Below are 22,780 nucleotides of genomic sequence, written 5' to 3' on the forward strand. Positions count from 1 at the left end.
CTTGTGTAAATTTTTCCTAATTATAAATGATCAAATAGTGCAGTTTCACACCTCAACCTTGGCAATAACAGTACCCTAACTTGGCCAAGTTACCGATATTCATGCAACAGTTCAATTTACCCTTTATAACAGTTCATGAAAAGTCAATGATTCATTCTTGGACAATATTACATTTACCCATTAGTAAATCCATTCATGCTGAACTCAGGAAAAGAGCTCAGGCTTAATTGGTAGCGCTTGACGATTTGCAATGCTTCTGCTCAATTCCTACCAAGGGTAGGGTAGGGGTCCTCTCCCCACTGATTCACCCAAAAAAAGAAAAAAAGACCCTTCAAGGTTTTGTTTACAGAAAGAGGGATTGAGAATACACATTCATCAGAGAAAAATTTGCCCTCCCCTCGCAGAGAGAGAGAGAGAGAGAGAGTATTAGGAGGACCTGTTAACACCAAGCAGTAAGACAATACACATTTTGACTATAACCCAAACAAAGCACACACACACAGGCACGCGCACGTGCACACACACAGAGGCCTACCCTCTGCTCCTCCTTGAATGTCCCAAAGGTTCATATTTACCAGCATCAAAACTCTCTCGTCCCAGCTCCAGCAGGTCATCTGTATCTTGCGTCTTCTTAAGCTTTGCCACAAGAACCCACATGTTCGCGAGCTCATTCTCGAGATGTGCCTCTCTCTGCTTTGATTCCTCAACTCTCTTCTGAAGCTCTGCCTCCCTCTGTTCTCTCTCTGCCAATGCAGCTTCATACGACAATTCTTTCTCATGACTCACGGCCAATTCTCTCTTTATTTCAGCAAGCGAACCCCCTAGATCTTGCCTTTTGGTATGAGAATCTCTCTTGGAGTTTCTCATACTAGAATTTAGCCTTCGGTTTGGCGAGTTTTGTAATGCTGTAATTTCAGCTGTAAGTTTTTCATTCTGGCGAAGAAGCTTGGTGACTTCTTCAGAGAGTGCTTTGAGCTCCACTGCAGCAGCAGAGGCAAGTCCTTTAGCATATGAACCATCCTCTGCTAGCTTTTGGTTTCGAGCTTCGAGCTGGGCCTTTTCCTCAGACATTTTAGACAACTTGAGCTTCAATTCCTCAATCTGAGAGACCTGGAACAAATTTAAATGAATCAGAGATTGGATGATAAAACACCATGCAAATTAGGTTAGCACGACACTAACAGAATTTTGGTTGATTTAAAATTGCAGCTTTTGGAAATAGAGGAAATGGATATAGAAAGAATATATTCCGGAACAACCAAGTGGGATGTATCACATATAGTACTCAGTATTTTGAAGGAAAAAGAAGTGGAGAGCTAGATGGAAATCAGAGCAAAAACAGAAACACCATGTGTTTGCCTGTCATATCATTAGTAGCAGCAGAAATCAGAGAGGTAGCAGACAAACCTGACTAATAACTTGTTCTTGAAGGAGTGATCCATTTGATATGTCCGCTTGAGGGATGAAATCTGGCTTGGAGGTTAAATTGAGTTCATGATTTGCTGTCATGGCTTCCCTCATGGTTTTGTTGGCCTCCGATGTTTGAGAGAGCTGTTCTTTAAGAGCAGCAACTCTTTCTTGCAATTCTTCACATTCGCGTATCTGAACAAGATGGTCATCATCAATACATTCTTTCACCACCTTTTTACATGAATTTTACACCTACACATAGTCCTAATACCAATGATGACTTCTGCAGAGTTACACTGACCTTCTGTTGCAGTTGCTCCTGCATGACTCTGTTATCAGCAGTTTTTACCTGAAGAAAAACACCCAACAATCATCAGCACAGACAATATCCACAAGAATTAGATTTTGTGACTTAAAACTTTTATTGGGGTGGTTGGGTTAATAATTTATTGTATCTTTTGAATGGTAAGCTCGAACTAGCACCCAAAATATTAGTGAGGAGGTCCTTTGCAACAAATCACTAAGGTGAAAGGTTCAATCCAAAGAGCCAACAATTTAGTTTTATAATCTTTGAAAACCAAAGGGTAGAAAGAATATAAACTTTGGGCCAAAGTACAGGAAATTTTGTCGTACCTTGGTCACATCTGGTAAAATCTAGGGAATGCTTAGGGACATTAAATGTAGTTCTTCTAAGGGCATAACTGGTACATTATCACTTCAAAAAGAATCATATTTAACTGGCACCGTAAGATGATGATGGCATTCCAGTCATTTATGAACATATAACAAAGTACAAGCCAATTCAAAATTAACTATCATTAAAAAAAAAGGAAAAAAAACTATCATCAAAATACCATATCTAGCGAAGGAATTCAGGTTGATCCCCATATTTAAGCTGTCTAATCTACTGCTAATTTTTTCACCCTGAAATCTACGATGACATTCCTCTAGGAATTCATGTTCCTATGCCATTCACTTTACTTTTCAACTTGCTTTTTAAGATTTCGCCAATTTATTGTCACTCTGCACTTTTATAAAATGCATGTGCCACTAGTTAGACAACACAGAGTTCAGCCCCTTGAGAGAAGTTTGCATCACCTCAAGTTCAAAGGCTTTCTCGTTGAATTGCACAGCCAGTTCTGCAAAGGACTGCAAGAACAGAAAAGTAAAGCCATCAGATACATGTAGTAAGGGAAAAAAAGATCATTTTACATGTATTGCATATTCCTCCAAGAGCTCATTTTCTTACTTGTGACAGTTCTGATGTGTCCACCTTACTTTGAGTGGCCTGTATGGATGTGACCATCTGCCTTTCTAGAGCTTCCATCTGTTGTTTCTTATCTCTGATTTCATCATTCACTTTTTTAATCTCAATCTTCAAAAAACAAGAAATAAAACAGGATTGGATGCTGAAACATAACATCTTAAAGAATACATGATTCAGGCTTTAAGTGAGATAAGGAATGTCACCTGAAGTTGTTCCTTTTTTGGGTTATCCGTAGCCTCTTCTGTAAGACGCCTCAAAGCACTTGAGCGAAGAGCAACTTCTCCAGACAAAATCTTGAGTTGCTCCCTTAATAAATCAATTTGGTCCAAAAACTTGCCACTCCTCTAAAACCAGTCAAGAGTAACACACATTAGAAACAAAAAAGGAAATTGCAATGTTAGCCAGGTGATGCACTTGGAAAGGTCATCACTGAGTAAGAGGAAACCATGATCAAATGAGTCATTTTGCCCGTGTCTTGCATGCAAAGTTGCAAAAAAAAAATATGACGAACAGGAAAAAGTGAAATAGCTTGCATTCAAGCATAAAAACAAGAGCCGTTTATTTTGTGCACATCATATCCATCCTGCCCAGAGGTATGCAAGTTATGATACAAGAATAACATACTTACTGTAGGACTTGACAGTGTAGGTAGGCCAAACAAATATGGTCTATCTAGGATTTTAGATATTGGGAAAATCATTATATACCTTTCTATTGAACAGCTTTGTAAGTGAACATTAATTTAAAAACAAATCCAGCGGTAACACTCCGATACATGTCTAAAGGTGTCTATAGAATGATCCTCCACTAAAGAAAGGATTGAGTGTTTGAAACAAATTCCCATGATTCCATAGTCCCACATGGATTTGCGATAATCAAAGACCAGAAGAGTCTTCCATTGCTTTTAGTACTTTCTTTACTTTCCCATATGCTTTAAAACCCAAAAAGGAAGAAACCCTAGTTCAGCACCCTTTATGTATAATGAAAATTTTGTCCCAACCCCTCAAATTAATGAACTCCAAAAAGGGGTTTATGCATAGGTGGATAGGAAGGGAACCGAAATATTCTCTTATTTACCTTATCTAACATTTTTCTATTTCTATATTTATGTTTCTCTTTTCATATATGTTCTTTTGCAAGAAGACCTGTAACATGACCAGCAATCATATCTTTTATCCTCATCCACTTTTTTAACAAAAATACACCAAGGCTCTGTTGCCTTTCTTGTGCAATCCCCACCATATGTGATATGGATTTCTATTTCTGATAAGTGGCTTGATGTGGATTAAGCGCAGACTGATACATGAAGTCCATCACATCCAAGGCAGCACCTTAATCCTTTCAGAAGAGGTGGGAGACTCCTGTCTATGTTTGCTTAGTAAGACTCACTTCTCCCCATTCCATTTTGTCTTCCAAACCAATACATTGACAAACTGAGACCCTCTGTTTGATAACTGTAAATGAGAAAGTGAGGAAACTGACAGCGGCCCTATAACTTAACAAGAGAAGGAAGTGAAAAAAATGAAATTTGACATGATTTTGGATCTAATTTTATCCCAACTTCACCAGATTTCCAAATCCATCATTCATGAAGGTCTGAAATGTCTCAAATGATGATGATGATGATTTGAGACATTTCAGACCTTCATGAATGATGGATTTGAAAATCTCGTAAAAAAGGGATAAAATTAGATCGAATTAAAAAAAAGAAGATCTGGTCATACAGTGAAAGATTAGTGTCCAGAAAATGGGACTTAAATATTGAGCATGCACAAAAACGTGCCACAGCACCTAATAGAGATACTCATTTTTTCCGTGATTATAATAACTTTGTTCATTATTAAGAATGATAATGGGTTAATAATTCCTTATACCTTTGGCCCTTTAAATTGAAAATGAAATTTAAACTTTTCTTTCCATGAACAAATGATTTTCATGCCAGACCCTTACTAAATGACACCATCATTAGAAATTATTTACCCATATCAACTGAATATCGACAATGTTAAATTATTCAAATGATACATGCAGGACAGGATTATTGCCACAGAGAGCACGGAAGACATGACATACCAATGGTGGCTGATGTGATGAAGCATTGTCATGAGGAGAGTCTCTATTATGCTCAAATTCCAGCAGAAGATTCCTGGAAGGGGTATTTTTCTCAGCTATTAAACTGTCATATGCTCTGTTCTCCAAATGACTGCTCCCATTATCTGCCTGAGGTGAGGCAATTATACTTGATCTTGTTGCACTTGATTTATCGCCATCGGAGCTTGTCATAGCAGACAAGCTACTATCTCGTTTCTGGAGAGTAGAGATGAAGTTAAAAAGTTGTAAGCACCAAAAAAAAAAATTAGAATAAGAAAAAGAAATCACCTAGCACATTTTCAGCCACATGACATGCATGCTGACGCATGAGCAAGCTGATCAAATTTCAAATATACAGAGATGCATATAAAAGTGGAAATTACCATGTAAAACTCAACTCTTCAGGTTACCAAGTGGACATAACAAGAAGCTGTATTTGTAATTCTTAATCTGATTTGTAAAGTGGTTAAATATCATAAGAAGAAATTTCTAGCATTTTCAAAATCCTAAGTCGCAGAATTCAATAAAATTACTCATTCTTTTTAGAGAAGAATTATTCATTCAACAGAATAACCCATTCTTTAGTCTAGGATTTTAGAGTCGAGTTACTAGTGCTAATGATGCCCCCATTCCAGAAACAATATCCAATTGCAGGAGCAGATCAATGGATATTTCAACAAAAACCAACGTTTCAGAAGCAAGAGTACGAAACTTAGGTCTTTTTTGGATGGACCAAAGTTTGTTAGCAGGGCCTTTTTTACTTCATACCAATAAGAAGGGACAAGTGGCTAAAATGATCTGCTCCACTATTCACAGGTGATGGAATTTATTGACCCCACTTCTAGTTAAAACATTGGGCGAAATAACCAGAGCTCTGAAAAAACAAGAACTGTTTTTCACTTGTTCCTAATGACCAGCTTCCTTATTGGAGTTGTCTGATGTTCTGCTGTTCAAATGGGGCCTCGGAGTTACATATTGGCCATGTTTTAGAATCATAGAGTGACATGTTTCCTTAAAACACAAATGACTAGAATGCCTGTGCACCTACATTCAAGAGTTTGATCAAATATGCGTATGTAAAATTTAGGTGTGAAAAAAGGTTTCAAAACAGAAAATAAAATGTCAGAGTACCAGTTCACCAGGGTTGTATTCTTTAAGAGACATGTTCCCGTTTGAGCAGTTCGCAGAAGCATCAATGCATACTTTCTTGAAAATCATCTTTCTTTATTAATAGCATCGAAATTGACATGTATGGTATCTAAGCATCAATGCTTACTTATGCTGAACCAACAGCAACAAGTCAAGCCAGCCAAACATGAGCTCAAGTAGCAAATTACTATCAAAGAACAGGCTCCATCACTTGGCCACTCACCTGTCTTGATAGCATTTTCAGTCAAGTGCATTCTTTGTCTATGCATATTCCCTAGTCCCTCCCATCTCATTAAAGAAGTTCCTAAAAGAATCCTTAGCAATTAAATGGCTCTATAAGACCTCATAGATAATATGAACATTGATTGCACCAGATAATCCAATCTAAACCCCACCCCCAAAACCAAAAAAAAAAAAAACCTGTTTCTCTGTCTTTGTGCAAAGAACTTCATCAATAAGGATGAACCTATTCAAGAAACCAGAACCTACAATAATTCAGTTCCAGACAATTCAAAGGTTATTAACACACATAAAGTTTAACTGAAGCAGCTAAAAGTCAACCGTCTGTCCAAATATATGAAAAGGAAATCTAAAGAGCTCATGGTGTTCAATGCATGGATATTATATGCTAGGTAAAATTTAATCATATTTATTTTTCTTTTGAAAATGTTAACTTAATTTACCCATATTTATTCAGCAGATTAAAACAAATGTCTTCATAAGTGGTTTCAATCTTCATATATGGATGACAGTACAGTTTCATAAAATGTAGTCAAACAATTGATTTCCTCAATAAGACTTTTGATTCTTAAAAAACTTACACGTAGCTTGAACCAGTTCAACAATCCATGCTTTCTGTTCTTTTTGTCCTCCTTACTCAATTCCTCAGAACTGTCAACATTGCCTTCGGGGGAAGCATACAGATCAATATTATCCTCCTCCACAAGAAAGTCCCGTCTTCTGTGAGGAAGGTATGCAAGCTGGAATTGTTACAACAGATGCCCAAAACACGATTAGAAAAAAAGATAAACAGGATAAACTTAAAATATCTAAAAGAGAATATGTACAAAGTGCTGACAATAAACTATTCATAAAAAGCTAAGAGCTCAAAATTTTGAAATCTTCAATAAAATAGAAAACGAAGAAAGAATGTAAAAGATAACCTCTTCTTCTCCAAATGAATGAGCTCTCCGGGGACCAGCTCTTTGAGGGACTTTTGAAGGTGGTGTATCTTTTGTAGAAACCAAAATAAGCTTGGTCAACCGCTGAATTCTTCCCAGTAATGCTGCTTTAGCTTCTTCTTCTTGTTCCAATCTAGATTGCAGCATAACTTGACCGTCCTCTAGCTTTTCAAAGAAGAAAACAAGTGCAAATCTGATCAGAATGGAACAGAGAACGGTCATTATAAAATAAACAGCTGCACTTAACAGGCAATTTAATACATGTAGCATAGAACAGTTAGTATTGGTGATAGATGTGTGACATAGTTTACTTGAAACAGGAAGGAACATAAAGTAAAAATAGAACTTTAACAAAGCTGTGTTATTTATGATGAGAGTTCAAGATATGGAAAGAAGAAAATTCAAAACCAAATAGGACACAACAAGAACAGCAGATAGACTATTTGGGAGAGGATAGCAGACCATAACTGATAACATTTGCTGGCAATTCTTGTGAGAAAATGGGAGATTTACGGCAAAATAAAGAAAAAGCAATCAGGTTAAACATGAACATGTCCCATTGATGTTACTGCAGCATAAAGACCACACATCACTGACATCCTTAATTGAAAATACGACTACACATAATTGGCAACATAGCACCAAATTTCTAATGAAATGACAAATAAAGCTCTAACATTCATAACCATAAAAAATGCAATAGAAATGGTTAGTTATTCTCATACCTTTTGCTTTAGTAGAACAATATCTTCCTGGCCTGCTACCTTTGATGGGAACACATTGACAATGCCTTTTTTCAGCTGTTCTAGTTCTTCTTTCAAGTTGCGAATCTCAGTCTGGTACTTTTTTATAAGAGATTTTTCATCTATAATCTGCCATATAAAAGGGTTAGTGTAGCCCAAAAATCTTCTATCCATGAATGAAGGAAGCTATAGACACATACCTTGTTCTGTGATGCCTGAACTTCTATGCATTTTGCACGGTGTGCAAACTTTAATGTGTTATGTGTCTCCTCCATATTGCTTGACGAAGGAGTAACAGTGCAAATAAGCTGTTACATAGAGAGCAAAAAGAATTCACGACAATGTTCTATCCCAAGTTCAGGTACTATAAACTGCCTACATTTTCATAAGTAACGATTCAAGTCTTTTAGGTTTGTCAAAACTCACATCTTATTATATAAATTTGGTGACATGGGCACTCTAAGCAGTAAATAGAACACTTACAGATACCCGCCCATGACCACTTAGAGAAGACTGAAGGAGCCGGGTAAGTTTTGAATCTCTATATGGTATGTGTGCTGCTTTTCCATCAGTTAATTTGGCAATAACCTACAAGAAACTGGATATCAGGGTTCTCTTGCCCAAAGCTAGCTAGAATCTAACAAACCCAGGTGCACTAAGAACAAAATAATGATGATAATGATGATGATGATGATGGTGGTGATGATATAAAACATTAAAGAATAGTTTGAAACAAAGCCTAGAAAAACTAGGAGAGCAAAAGAGAAGAAAGCTCAAAGGACAAGAACGTGACAGCAATATAGTATACTCAACATTGTAATTCAGAACAAAACTAAAGCAAATATAGCATGGCATAAGCAAGAAGGCTCAAGTTATCAAGAAGACAAGGCCATTGAGATGTAGATCTGTTAGCTAGGATGCTTCTAAATCAAACCAAGATAATCATTAGGAATGATGGTAAGTTGAAAATTGAGTCAGCCGCTTGTCAATCATGATGTGAGCACCCCATCTCTTCACAATCAACTTTTTTAATAACAAACTCATTGCATGGAATGTTCAAATCAATATTGATCCAATGAAAACTCGTGCAAGGAAGAAACTGATAGCCAAAACCACCAATTAGAAGGTAAACTAAGAGGGTATTCAGACCAAAAGCCAAGATCACCAACTAAACAACAAATATTACTAAAGGTCTTCAGTCAGAACCGCCAAATAGAAGATAGATATATTAGGCTCAATATGTAAGTACTGCCAAGATCATGAATGGCATAGCACCAGTTGAAAAGAATTTTATAGTAAACAGAGTTGACAACAATGACGGAGACCCAAGCATTCAGGCCACTATTGATGTCATGTTGCAGCTTGGGACATTTGGACCCAGGCAGCAGCTATCGGGCAAAGGGTAAGAGAGCAAGTGAAGCTTTCCCCATGGTTAAGGGGCTATTTAAAGGAACTCCCCAACAATTGATGGAGGCTACAGATGGTAAAGAAATCTGTTAAGCCTAGATAAGGTAAATGATGTTCATCATTACTATCAGGGTACGTGACAAGTAGCTCAGATAATTCAACTATGCCGAGATACGATAAATGATGTATATCATTACTTGTGATGTACATGGCAAGTAGCTCAGATAATTCACTCATCGTGTATTTTAAATTCTAATTATACTATGGATATAGGAGTTATGTGCTCCAGTTGTAAAAAAAATTACATTTGGTCCCACAGACAAAACACCATGTTACGGGAGTTTGTTCAACCACAAGACTTTCAAATCATCTATACTCATTTATAAGAATAATCTGAAAACATTGTTTGATATGGAGGCCAGGAAATCCTTCAAATGAATGCTGGCCCCAACACAGACTCTAGACTGTTCATATGATAGATGGTCAGATCTAGTTTTTTAATAGGATCAAATCTTTTTCTTTTCCTTTCTTCTTTGAAATTGTAAGGTGAATCAACTATTAATTGCAAACTTAAGAGGAAAAAGATCCCATAGTTTAGATGTTTGGGGTGAGGAACAAGTGTACAATGTGCTCTTGCAGGAGCAAACAATACACAGCCTTCGGTTATTATGGCCATTGTGCTTTATTCTTCATACGTAAAACTACTTTGCATTTGATTAATGGTACTCTCAACATTACTTCCAATTGTTGCGCTCAAGTTGAGTGCACTCATTGGTCATGTATTAACACAAGCAAGACTTGCAAATTTTCCATTCTAAAGCAGCAGACAATGATCTAGTTTCTTATATTCAGAAGTCAATTTGAGTTTGTAACTCAATCAGGACCACACTGACTAATCTCCTGATTCCTTATAACATGTAATGTGCAGCCCTACAAATCCTAGGAGCCAAGGAAGACACTAAGCATTTAAAGTTCCTTATATGTGGACAACAAGAAAGAAGAAAACACATATGTCAGTGGCACATGAAGCATGATCATGAAGAATATTGCTACAACTGATAATGGGGACAAAAATTATTTTGGGTTGAATATGGAGAAAATGGATTATCAGAAGGCAAAATTTGACTACATAAAAAATTGCGACATGCATTTGATAAACATAAAAATGACATAAATTCTACAACAGATGTTCACAATCAATTTATTTAAACAATTGACCTCCAAAACAAAAATGGAGAGATCATGCCATTAGGTAATCTGAATAAAAATAGAAAAATGGAAAAAGTTTAAGTTGGCAACTAGTTGCAGGGCTTACCGTTCCAAGAGTCAACAGACTTTTATTTATATAAGCTCCCTCTTTCCGCCGCACTCCAGTTGTTTCAGCCTTTGAGCTTTCAGAACCTGCGAGATCGATGAGGTTCTGCAGGCATAAGTAAATAAAAAAGCAAATAAGAAATATATGTAAGGTACATGAGGAAATGCATTAGGAAGAATGATAAACTCGTTAAGAAATGTAAACAGCATAATCATATAAGCCATTGATGATAGTTAAAGAAGTAACAGAAATAGGACCACCTCAAGCGTTATTGCTAATTCTATACAAGAACTGAAAAAACATACCAGCTGTGATAAATTTACAGCTTCACCTTCACTGCTTTCACCACATGAGCTACTCTCAATCGTCTGTACAAGCGCAACCATAAAATGTAACATTAAGCTCCAACTCATTGACGTGGAGTCCATAGACTGGCTTAGATGCCATCCATGATGGACAAATTCCACATCCAGAAGGCAGGGATGAAAACATAGCACTTTTTTCATAATGTTGCGGTCTAGAAATAGAAATGTAGGATGCATGCACATACTTGCATAGTCAAGCAATTATTCCGCATGTATTTGATACACACACACACACACACACAGAGACCCGAAATTACTACATAGTTACTATATATATTGAGAGTTTAGTTACAGATACCAGTGTGAATATTGTATGACTTCTGCTGCTGAGCAAATTGAAGTTATTTGATCCCACATGTCTGTGCTCTGTTTTCAAGTTAACACCCACCATGCAGCACAAGGTTGAATTACAAAAATGCTATAACACAATTTAAAAGAAAGTCAAGGAGTACAGCTTTCCATAATTAAGTGCAGTTAATTGCAGTTGCTCAAAGAACAGAAACACAAAAACAATAATTGCTTAAGTTCACTACAGGTAATGCATAGAACTGTGTGCTTGTGTTCAAAATAATTCATACATGGAGCCATGCCCATGTTGGTTCAACCAACAAGAGAATTTCATATATCCAGTGTTTCAAAAAGCAATAGGCGGCACTTAAACAGTTGGGGGGTCCAGGCCACCCAACTCCTAGGCGGGCACCTAGAACCTAGGTGGCCCAATAGAAATTTTTTTTTTTTTTTCTCTCTCTAAAATAGCCTCTAATAGGTTTTAGGTTTCAAATGAACCTAAAACCTACAATTTTGCCCCTTTAGTATTAAAAAAATGACCCAAAAATGCCCTCAAGGAGCCGTATTTCCACTCCTGGGCCGCAAGCCCTGGGCGGCCGCCTAGGCGAGTTCAGGCGGGCGTCCAAGGATATTTGCCTAGGCCGCCGCCAAACGCTGGGTGGTTCGCTTTTTGAAACAGTGCATATATCACTTACATCAGAGTTTCAAAGAAAATCACCATGGTGTCATGAACTGGAAGTTGATTCAACATGATAATGTGTCTATTTCTAAGGCAAAGAAGATCCAAGAGATGTCACTTTGAGTAATTTTTGGTAGAATATAAGCCAGAAGATAACTGATCATGAATTGCAAGGGACCAAAGAAGCAACTATGAGAAGCCGTTTTGTTTCCAAAAGAAAACATAGCATTACAGCAAATCCTGTAATCTAAGACATCTTTGCATGCTCCCACCCATTATCTGTAATTCAGATACTCGTAGGAATTACACAAGTCAAATTATCCACCATGGCCAGGTATAGTGATCCCTCAATTATTCATTTATATAGCTATCCTCTGTAGAATTATGCTAACCTCATGTCTCTGCTGATGGATGAGTCAACCAAGGAACAAAAATTCCAGGAATTTAAAATATTTTATCGCTAGCATGACAAAATTCCTAGAGGGCAAAAATCGATAGGCAGGGATTAGGTGGTTTATATTGGAACAAGTATATATCTTGGATTGCTTAGGATACTGTATTATTTGACTTTCCATGGCCAGTGCCGCACAATAACCCGGTGTTCATAACAAACCAAGTGGATAAAGATGAATCCTTCGCGAGTTCAACTAGACTCAATCACATGAAGCTTGTGACTCAAATATGAACGGACAAGGCCTCGATATGTAAAAGACTGCGAATAAAAGTTCTTCTCAACATCATATTGTGTTTGTTTGGAGTCAGCCACAGTGCCACCATTACCAGTTATTGCATACACAGCCTTTGGACTAGAGAAAAACATGATGACATGATGACTAGAGAAAAACATGATGACATGTATGCAGAGGAAATCATTTGAGATGTCTTTTACATTTCCCCAAGTAATAAATTTGTTTAAAGTAATAAGAGCACTCATTAATTTTACTGGATCGACCGACATTTCCTGGAATATTTACAGGGAAAAAATGTGTTCTGAAAAGGCCTTCAAGTATAAACCGAGTTGCAAGCACACAAGGGCAGTTGTCTGCATGAATGGGCATCTATGTAGGTTAGCCAAGAATGGTGGTGACCAAACATTGAGAGCAATCAAGGTGTCAATTGTGGGCCATCACAAACCCTGAGGATGACATCCAGTAACAGGCATTGACCGAAGTTTAGACTGGACTTGAATCAGAAGATGAGCATCTTTTCCAGATGGTTGAAGGGTAATTTGTTTTTACCAAAGCTAATATTTGCCCTCTATTTACGTGAATCACATGTTTAAACCCATCCTAAACACTAAGCAAGTGAGAACCATGGAGAAAATAGACAATGAGAGCACAAGGAAGATTTGGTAGTTTGTTTGGGGGAGCAGGGATGGGGGGTATTTGAGCAAATCGATCATAGTTTAGGCTGTGTCTAGGGCTTTTGGAAGTTCTCCACAAGGAGAAACCTTAAAAGTTCATATCTGTTTCCTTCTAAAACTTTCACTAAGGTCAGTTTGTACACTCATAAATGCCTATTTCATCAAAAGTGTTAGGTTTTATTTTCCAATATATATGCCCAAGAGGAGCAATTACTTAAATACATTAGAATATGGCAGACATATACGAGAACATGCTGTGCTATGGTGCCTACACATTAAACTGTGAGCTGCTACATCAAAATTTGCAAATTCAAAATTGAATTTTGAATCATACAAGTGCATTAAAAAAAATTACTGGACAACAGAAGATCACCTTCTCCAGCAGCGATGAGGGATAAAGCATGAGCAGGGGATAGCACAACCTCTTCTTTTATGCCCTCAACAAATGTACCCTGCAAGAAAGAGAGAGAAGTAGAAAGAGGTAGCATTTAAAGGTTAGGTCCATACCATTTGCTTCTAAGGAACAATCATTTTGTGAGCAGACTTAGTTCAACTACAGAAGTATGCAGCAAAGTTCCGTATCCATTTTATATTCTATTTTAAAGATAGTTACAAATGATTCATGATCAAGGAGTTGAACCAATCATAAAGGAAATGCAACGAACTGCAGGTCTACCAAAGATAATCCTTGGAAAGAGCTTTCAAAAAATGCTAGTGAATTGATCACGAGACTAATAGACACAGCTGTAGCAACATTCAACGAAGAAAATCACAGCACCCAACATGATTTCCAATCAATGAAGTGATAATTTATCTCAATGCACTTCATGGTAATAGGAAATAGGGTTTGCAGCAATCCTTGTAGCATGAAGTAGTGTTTCAAAATCCACCAGTCAGGATAAGAAATGACCAATCGAGATCGGGAATTGGTGGGAACAGTCCCAATTCCTGTTCAGAATTGAAAATCTATCTTATTTTGACGAATTTCTCAGGCCCCTGTCAGAGAACCGAGTGAGACTGTCAGGGAACCAGTGATGGACCGATTTCACACCAGAGATCATACTGGTACACTGATCAAAAATGGTTTTCTGAGAGGCTGACTCACCAAGCCAATCTGGTTTTTGACACACTCAAATGAAAATTTCCAAAATACATCACTAGCTGATATAAGTAAATAACAAGATCTCATAACATAAATGTCAACCAAGTAAGCTACACAACCTAGAGTATCAGAAATTTAGATCAGTTCTAGTCCAGACAACTTTAAGTTTCATTCTAGTACACTATGTGTAGTTGGAGAGAAATATATGAAGTATCGGTTCTTGAAATATCCAACATTATGATAACCAAACAATAACATCAAATAAAGCCAGCAAGTTGAGAGAGAAAGCATGTTGAAGGAGAAGATATCAGTAATGATGCCCTTAATAGACCAAAGAATATTATTTGCAGGGATAAAATGATAATCAATTGGCTTCTACATAACTTCCATACAAGCTTGATGGCATGACTATTTTTAAGTCAAGTAACAATAATGCAAAAATAAGAAAAGTTATCCATAGGAGCATCAATATGGAGTAGCTTAGAGATTAAATTCAAAGGAGTATCAACAAGCTTGCAATCAGGTGTAATGAAGCCATTGGTCTATGAAATACAGAAACCAGCAAACCACTTGCCTCAACTTCCATGAAACAGTAAAGCAGCCCAAAATCCTTCACCTCAAATTGATGCTAATTAATTGAATTGAGACTATATCCTCAAAAGAATTGAATTGAGACTAGAAAGTACGGAAAGTTTAGCCCATACATGTAAACACAAAATGATTAGTCCTCAATGTGAACACTTAGTGGTCTGAGTAAAGGTGATTTGTGATAACCATACTATTGATGCATATGAAGGCAAGGGCATTTTTATACTAGAGAAAATCTAGTTTCCAGCTTCAACTGTGCCCCTGAAAATCCGGGACCAAGAAGTCTAAAGGGAAATATGCTATCAAGTGTATGGAAATATGCCTGAGCCGCCTCATACTTGAGCGGTCACTCGAGCAAGGCAGACAGCTGAGACCAGAACATCTTACAACACAGGAGGGCAATTAAAAGGTGTATACAGTGTTCAAGAAAGTGCAGGCACCTAGGAGCTTGCCTGGGCGCTTTGGATGCCTGGCCGCCTAGGCGCTTGCCCAGGTACCCTCACATAAGATCTTAACTCATTAAGATATCACATAAATGAATATATAAGATCTTCGTTTCACTTTCACATAAAACTTAACTCATTAACATATTACATAATCAATAATTTATCAAATTAAGTAAAAAAAAAAAAAAAAGAATTTCAAAACATGATACATTGTACAAAAAAGGAATCTACTATTCATAAAGAATAGGGTATATATGCCCAATTTCATCGTCCAAATGAGGAAAAATTCAATTCCTCACAAAAAAAAATCAATCTTTCAGCTACAAACATGTAAATATATCGCAAAAAAAAAACAAATGATGCACAACATAATACATTGTAGCAAAATAAAATCAAAACCTTTATTCAAATATGATAATACTTTAAAAATATCAAAATCAAATCGATGTTAGTGCAAACCTCGTCTATTGGGCTGCAAGAAGTCCTCAAAATCAACAACTAGAAGCTCCAAATCCACCCACAAGCTATTGCCTTATCAAAAAAATCAAAAGTTTATCGATCTTTCGATAAATCACAAAAGAGTGATTTTTGGAGAGTTTTCCTCTCCTTAAAAAGCACGGTTTTGGTTTTGGTTTTGGTTTTGGTTTTGGTTTTGGTTTTGGGTTTAGAATACTCCTTCACCCCCCTTTTTAGGGGAAAAATGACTTTTTTTTTACCCTCACCAAAACCCTCTTCCACCTTTTTGCAAGTTGTCACAAGGTGGCACCTAGACTGTAGCACCTAGGCGGGTACCTAGAAGCAGGACGCCTAATAGTTCCACCTCGTGAGCACCTAGTCGTTTTTTGAATTTTTCCGCCTAGGCGGTTAAGCGGGCGAATTTTCGAACATTAGGTGTATAGTACTTGGTGGTGAGTACTTTAGAGACCACCAGTGTACTTCAAAACTCAGGGCTGACTGGCTTGAGTTTTCAAGTACTGGGGCAAAACCAGTATAGTACTTGCCTGAGTACTGAACAAGATAGCAACTTAAAACTTGCGGTGGGTGGGGGAGCATTTTTTCTCTATTTTATTGCCGACAATCCTAGAGACATTGATTTGAGCTGAAACTTCACAAAGTAATTTTTGCATGATCTACCCACAAGATAGATCAGGTTGTTTAGAAAAATTCAAATTTGACGGATTTGAGATATCAAAGTTTTTGACCAAGGTTTATTTCAATTTTGAAAATTTGTGAGTTCTATCCAATAGTTGATCTTGTTTCACATTAAAAAGAAAGAAAAGAAAAGAAAAAATCAAATTTGTCAGATTTCAAATTCCTATTTACAATTCATCCTTATTCTTTTCAAGAGCTCAGATCTTATATATCTAAATTTGAAACCCCAATCTGGGTTGGGATTTTTAATTGAGGTTGTCTAAGGAAGCTTTGAATAGATTCGCACCAAGCGCAAAGATTGGGGGGATCTGCCTCAAAAATTTTGGGTCAGTCCCATTTTTTCAACATAAATTCATTAAATTCATTTATTTTTTACTAAATCAATTATAATTGGTTTATAGTTAAGTTTGTATATACCTTTTAATTTCTGTTTTTTTTTTTGCATGGTGGTTTTTAATTTCTATTATGTCTTAATGATATTCTAAATTTCCTATTTTACTCATTTTTATATATTTCTTTTCTTTTAGGCCAATAACATTGGTTTTTCTTTATATTCCATATTGTGCATAATTCATTTTATATTGTTTTGGATTTTTTGTATATTTTTCTTCTTAAGGGATTTTTTGGCATTTTTCCCTTTTGTGTGCTTCTTTTGAACTCTTGGATGGCTCGAGCAGACCAGGGTAAGTCAACTCGGACTTGCCCAAGTCACTTAGACAGCCAGGGTGGTAAGTCCCCAGCCCGAACCAATTTTTCTTTATGCTTTATACTTCGTATTACAAATAATTCCATATTTGTTCACTTGCCCCAAATAGGATCCAAGAAACACAACTAGGTTTAAGTATTCTATTTTCATAAAACAATGCAAGCAAAAAGGTTATCATCCTTTTTCATAAATAGTTAAATAATCTAAGAAGTTGTAAAGCTAATAAGTTGGTCTAGTAACAACATCCTTTTTGTCTCATTCATCATATCAAAAATCAACTTATATAAACATTGACCCAGGCCAACACTTAAATATTGAAGATATAGAAATACTCAGGCAAAGCATTATATAAGATAGTTTACTGACATGCTTCTCAAGTACAGACCCCAAATCAAATTATTAAAAAACCAAAGAAAGAAAAGAAAAAAAGAGTATGAAAGGATACCTGATGGTCCTCTCTTATTCTTAAATTCTGACCAGCAGGATTTAACAAATCATTGACAACCTGGAATGAGAGAAGAGAATTGTAAAGTTAGAGATCAAACAAAATAAAAATATGAAGGACATAATTATTCACCAAAACACCACAGATAAAAAGTTTTCCGAAATTCTAAGTCCGTGACAGGTTTCATTTACAAACCTACATAAACTAACTTCTAAAGGAATAATATCAACTTCATCAATCCCCAAAAATGCACATTCCTGAAAATTTTAAAACAATTTCTATGACATACTTGCTTAAAAAGCATTGATGTACCCCACAAAAGGCTAACATCATTGAACATGGATAAATGGTAAAGTAAACCATCGATCAGCAAGCAATTTTCCCGCAGGGTGCCAAGAATCCAATCTATTTCAGAAGTCCCCAGAAAAACATTGAGATATTCATGATCAGTGTTTAAAAACTGGTGACTTGGCCTCAGACTTGACCGAGTTGATCAGCATGCAGTGCTGCGTCTACCTTCCGGGTCTGAATAAGAAAGACCTGAACTCGGGCAGGTCTTACGAGTCCCAGCCCTCCCATTTCTACTTTATTCAGAGACTCAGCCGAGTTGGACATATGGCTCAATCAAGTCAGTAGATAAATTAGATTCAGGACCCCTGGCAAGTCCAAGCCTGAGTTCTTGTTTCCGTTTGCTGTTCATGATATTAAGCATAAACCACTGTATCATATCATAATTAGATAAAGCCACTGCCCTTCTCCAATAGTGTTAGATACCTTATCTGGATATTTATTTTGGCACATCAGGATCTCCCACAGTTTTTGAAACTTGAATTATAGGTGCCCCCTTAACTGATGGGATGTTTTGGTGTGAAAGCAGTTGGAGATGATGCTGGTTAATAAGTTGTGATATCAAAATTTGGATGAGGCATGATGCCATATCCACAGGAGACATGGTTGCCGCGGTGGACTGCAGGTCTTTATGTGGTACTTGCCTTGAAGTTTGAAAGGTTTTGTGGAGGAGGCATGAATTTAAGGAAAAATCAGAGTATGGAAGCTCCATATGGGTTCCAACCACTTTGAGGCGCCTGATTATACATCCTGGAGTGAAGCAGCCAAAGGCAAAAGGGCCTGTCTTCATTTTAAACAGTTTGTGCTTACTGAATATGAACGAGAGAAGCAGTCTGTACAGAGAGAAGACGGGGACAAAAATGCAACCAAGGTACCGAGAGGGAGCATCTTAGCTTTGTGGAACACTTCATCCATTACTTTGTTTTAATTTGATGCCTTACATAAAACTCCTCCAAGATCCATATGGATTACAAGTATCCATAACAACAAGAGACGTACGAAAAAATGTCTGCATGCATATCATAGTAGTTACTGCAACACTTCTTTGGGAGCATCACACCCTTTCATAGAAGAATTGGAAGCTCTGCAGAGGCTTCCAGGAAGGGTTCCCAAGACTTCCCGTGAAGCATTAGACACTTGGTCAGTGTTAAAATGTGCAACTAATACTACCCTAATAAGTGTTAAATACTCCATGGGAGAGTCAATATGCAATCAACCTCCTGGGAAGGCTTGGACCCTTGTCAAAGTAGCCAGAAGTGTGTGGGCATTCATTGCATCAGCATTTATTGGGCAACTTTGCAAGCACTGTTGACACATTTACAGTGAACCACGTTAGGATCACACATTACACAACACAGATGGTACAGCCAAGGAAGCCACTCAAGCATGGGTTCCAAGTTAGCAAGGCGACTCAGTGGAATGAGTGACCTCGTCAATAACATTCTCGTCAAACAACACAAATTGGAGTCTAGTACAAAACTTCCTCAGTCATACAGGAGGTTTGGCATGAGAGGGCATCTTAAATCACCAGATCCTCTGAGAAACATTTTTGCTTCTAAATGATGTCTGCATGCAAATAGCAGTAATAGGCATAAAGCATGTAAACTACATATGGAAGATTGCCACTTTGGGCCCAATGCGGTTTGCCATAAAGCCAATTTGGGCCCAATGTGGTTTGCCATAAAGAGGGCATTACCACTTGAAGATGATTGGGAAGGGAGAACCAGCTTACCTTATGATTGGTTTTATCTTCCACCAATGTTCGAAAAGTCGGCCGCCCAGCCTCCTAGGCAACCGCCTAATCAGATGAGTGGCCAAAACACCTAGGCAGCATCTAGGTGGGGCGCCTAGGTGGCTTGCGTAGGCGCCCATCTAGGCAGTGCTTTACCTGCCTAGGCCGCCTTAACTAGCCTAGGTGCAGCCTCGATGCAACTTTCCAAGGGAGGAAAGGAAAAATGCCCTCGGTCGGGGTCAATTTAATAATTCCCCCCCCCCCCCCCTCAAGAAGGCGGAAAAGGGTTTTGGAGGGGCATTCTAAACCCCCACAACCTAATCCGTGACTTCGAGAGAGATAAAAACTCCCTAAAAACAACGAAACTGTGATTTATAGAAGGAAAAAGTTTCTAGAAGGATGCTACCTTATAATGAAGAACTACGGATGCCCCTCAAAAATCCATCGAAAAAGGTAATTTTAATGTTGAAAAACCCTTTGATTGATCATCTCGACATCGAGATGTATGACTATGAAAAATAAAAAGATTTTAAATCTCAGAAATAGTGCATTTTACAACATATTATCTACACTGTCCATTTTCAAGATTTTCATATGTTTATTGATCTACTTGATTTTAACCATCTTTTAAATTTAAAATTTTATAATTAAATATAAAACTAGATTTTGAGATAATCCTAAGAACATTTTACATCAAAATTATATACCAAGATAAAATTTGAAGGTGCACCTTACCTCTACACCTACGGATGCATCCGTATGGAAACTGCACCCTTTATAGAAAGATTGAGAAATTTTGATTTTTCTGATTTCTTTCGAAATCAAAGCCATTCATGGCAGTTTTTGGAGCTTCTAGGGGTCGATTTTGAGGACTTTAGCCGACCCAATAGACGAGGTTTGGGCTGACATCATTGTGATTTTGATATTTTTAGAGCATTATCATATTTGAACAAGGGTTTTGATTATTATGTTTTTGTTATAATGTATTATGTTATGAATCATTTGTTTTTTCTTTTACTTTTTTTCCCTTTTACGATATTTACATGTTTGTAGTTGAAAAATTGAATTTTTTTTGTGATTAATTGATTATTTCCTCGTTTGGATAATGAAATTGGGCATGTATCGAATTCTTTTATGAATAATTGATTCCTTTTTTGTACAATGTGTGATGTTCTGATATTCTACTAGTTTTGTTTTATTTGTTTGATAAATTAATAATTATGTTATATCTTAATTCTCATGTGAAATTATATATGATCATTTTGTTTAGATTGATATCATATTATGTGATTTCATATTATTTCTTCTTTCTTTTTCTTTTTTTGCATTTTGCTTTAAATTATGTTATAGGATTATTTATATATATATATATATATATATATATATATATATATATATATATATATATATATATATATATATATACATCTCATTGTAAAGTTTTCTACATTGCCATATGGGATTTCGAGCATTTTGATGTCTTACAATCTCTTCGAGTCTTTGTATCCATAAATCTGTTCTGACTGTAATATTATGTTTCCTCTTTTTCACGAGGGGTTTGGGGGTCCCCCCTTCCTGGGCAGGTGCTTAGGAGGGCAGCAGCCAGCCCCCAAAACGCTTAGGCGCCCGCCTGCACTCTTTTTAACATTATCTTCCACATATGGACTCTACATTAATCAAATCTACTGCAGAACAAGCAATGCCTCCTTCAATCTGATATATTAACTTTAGTTTCAAAACATCTTAGGCATCCAGAAATGTTGAAACTACATAAAAAGCCACAATGAGATATTATTGTTAATTGGTGTTGAACATGCTACCTAGGGGCATGAGATAGAGGACCATACAGCTTGATTGCAAAAGAACATTTTTTAAAATTAAGAAACATTCAATAACATCATGACATACGATGATTAAATTGGAACAATCATCAACAGTTTTGACACTGCCTTTTGACCTTCAGAAATCCAATACCCTTCAACAGTACATTGCTTTGAATGACTGCACATTTCTTTCAATGTTCCCCAACTTTCCTTGACCTAATTGCAATACTCTACTCTCTTTGTAAGATCATATGTTGTGCTAATCTTTCCACCAATACAAAAATATTCTGTTTTTTTTTATATGTTTAATGGTGGGAATGGAGGGCCGGAATACAAATATATTCTGTTTACATCAGTTCAAATGGCTTGTGCACTGAGGACTGAAACAAGGTATCAAATCAAAGAATGCAATACAAATATTAAATGCACTAAGAGTTCAGAAGCAAGTATAAATAATAAATCAGGTAATAATTCATAACATCCACAGAATATTTATTGTGATCAGCTTTTTCTTTTCTTTTCTTTTCTTTTCACATTACGCAGCTGTGATCATTTCAAGCTAAAAGAATACATCTCACAAATGCATCTGAAACAGTGTTCACCAGTTACAAGCTGAAAAATATGATAGCAATCATCATGCAACACATTGATTTACAGGTCAAATGGATTGCAAACATTACAACAGTCAGAAGCTCGAAGGCTATAAGTGCAAAACATTAACTTAAAAATTGAAAATAAATTTCCTTTATTTTATAAAGTGTGACTTCAAACTTTACAGATACCCAAAAAGAAACAGTTCAAGGTCCATAACCTTTCACAGAGAGAGAGAGAGAGACAGAGAGAGAGAGAGATTACCTCATTATAGATCTCCAGATATGAGACGCGAAGCAGAAACTCACGATTTGGAGTCTGAATCAAAGGTCATCATTGTAAGAAGACAAGGTACGGCTGCAACTTAAGAAGATCAATATATATTGGGGAAAAGGATGTTACAAATTTTCAATACCTCTTGTATGATACTGAAAACATCTTTCACAGCCAATGGTATTATTCCAGGGGATCTCTGATCTCCCTGCCATGTATACACTGCACAATGTCAAGATATAGAAATATTCTGAAGGCCTATTAATAACAAATTCAGGGCCTATTTTTTGGTGTCTATGCATCAAGAATGATGCAA

The 22,780-nt window shown here is 36.7% G+C and overlaps 1 protein-coding gene across 9 annotated transcripts in view; it reads right to left on the reverse strand.

Moving 5' to 3' along the window:
• Positions 1-98: 98 nt before the first annotated feature.
• The window catches only part of LOC18439342 (P-loop containing nucleoside triphosphate hydrolases superfamily protein), a 28,448-nt gene continuing 5,766 nt past the window's right edge, over positions 99-22,780 (reverse strand). For 3 of the 9 annotated variants that reach the window (XR_016053820.1, XR_016053819.1, XM_088864379.1), the window contains 19 exons: positions 22,607-22,672; positions 22,456-22,509; positions 17,698-17,757; positions 13,632-13,710; positions 11,227-11,294; positions 10,869-10,931; positions 10,564-10,668; positions 8,325-8,429; positions 8,042-8,149; positions 7,824-7,970; positions 7,081-7,259; positions 6,739-6,897; positions 4,751-4,984; positions 2,881-3,021; positions 2,660-2,785; positions 2,509-2,559; positions 1,712-1,759; positions 1,408-1,602; positions 99-1,110 (listed from right to left, as the gene is read on the reverse strand). Coding sequence is in view for 6 of the 9 variants with exons in the window: in XM_088864379.1 (XP_088720505.1) it covers positions 532-1,110; positions 1,408-1,602; positions 1,712-1,759; positions 2,509-2,559; positions 2,660-2,785; positions 2,881-3,021; positions 4,751-4,984; positions 6,739-6,897; positions 7,081-7,245 (1,698 nt within the window). In the remaining 3 variants the exon portion in view is untranslated. Of the gene's footprint in view, positions 1,111-1,407; positions 1,603-1,711; positions 1,760-2,508; positions 2,560-2,659; positions 2,786-2,880; positions 3,022-4,750; positions 4,985-6,738; positions 6,898-7,080; positions 7,292-7,823; positions 7,971-8,041; positions 8,150-8,324; positions 8,430-10,563; positions 10,669-10,868; positions 10,932-11,226; positions 11,295-13,631; positions 13,711-15,853; positions 15,921-17,697; positions 17,758-22,455; positions 22,510-22,606; positions 22,673-22,780 lie in introns of those variants that run through there. The other 6 variants (XM_020670429.2, XM_006849509.4, XR_016053821.1 and 3 more) reach the window with 5 other exon arrangements.

Source organism: Amborella trichopoda, chromosome 4, assembly GCF_054954075.1.
Source record: "Amborella trichopoda isolate Santa Cruz 75 chromosome 4, AtrichopodaSantaCruz75HAP2 v2.0, whole genome shotgun sequence".
NCBI classification, from domain to species: domain Eukaryota; kingdom Viridiplantae; phylum Streptophyta; class Magnoliopsida; order Amborellales; family Amborellaceae; genus Amborella; species Amborella trichopoda.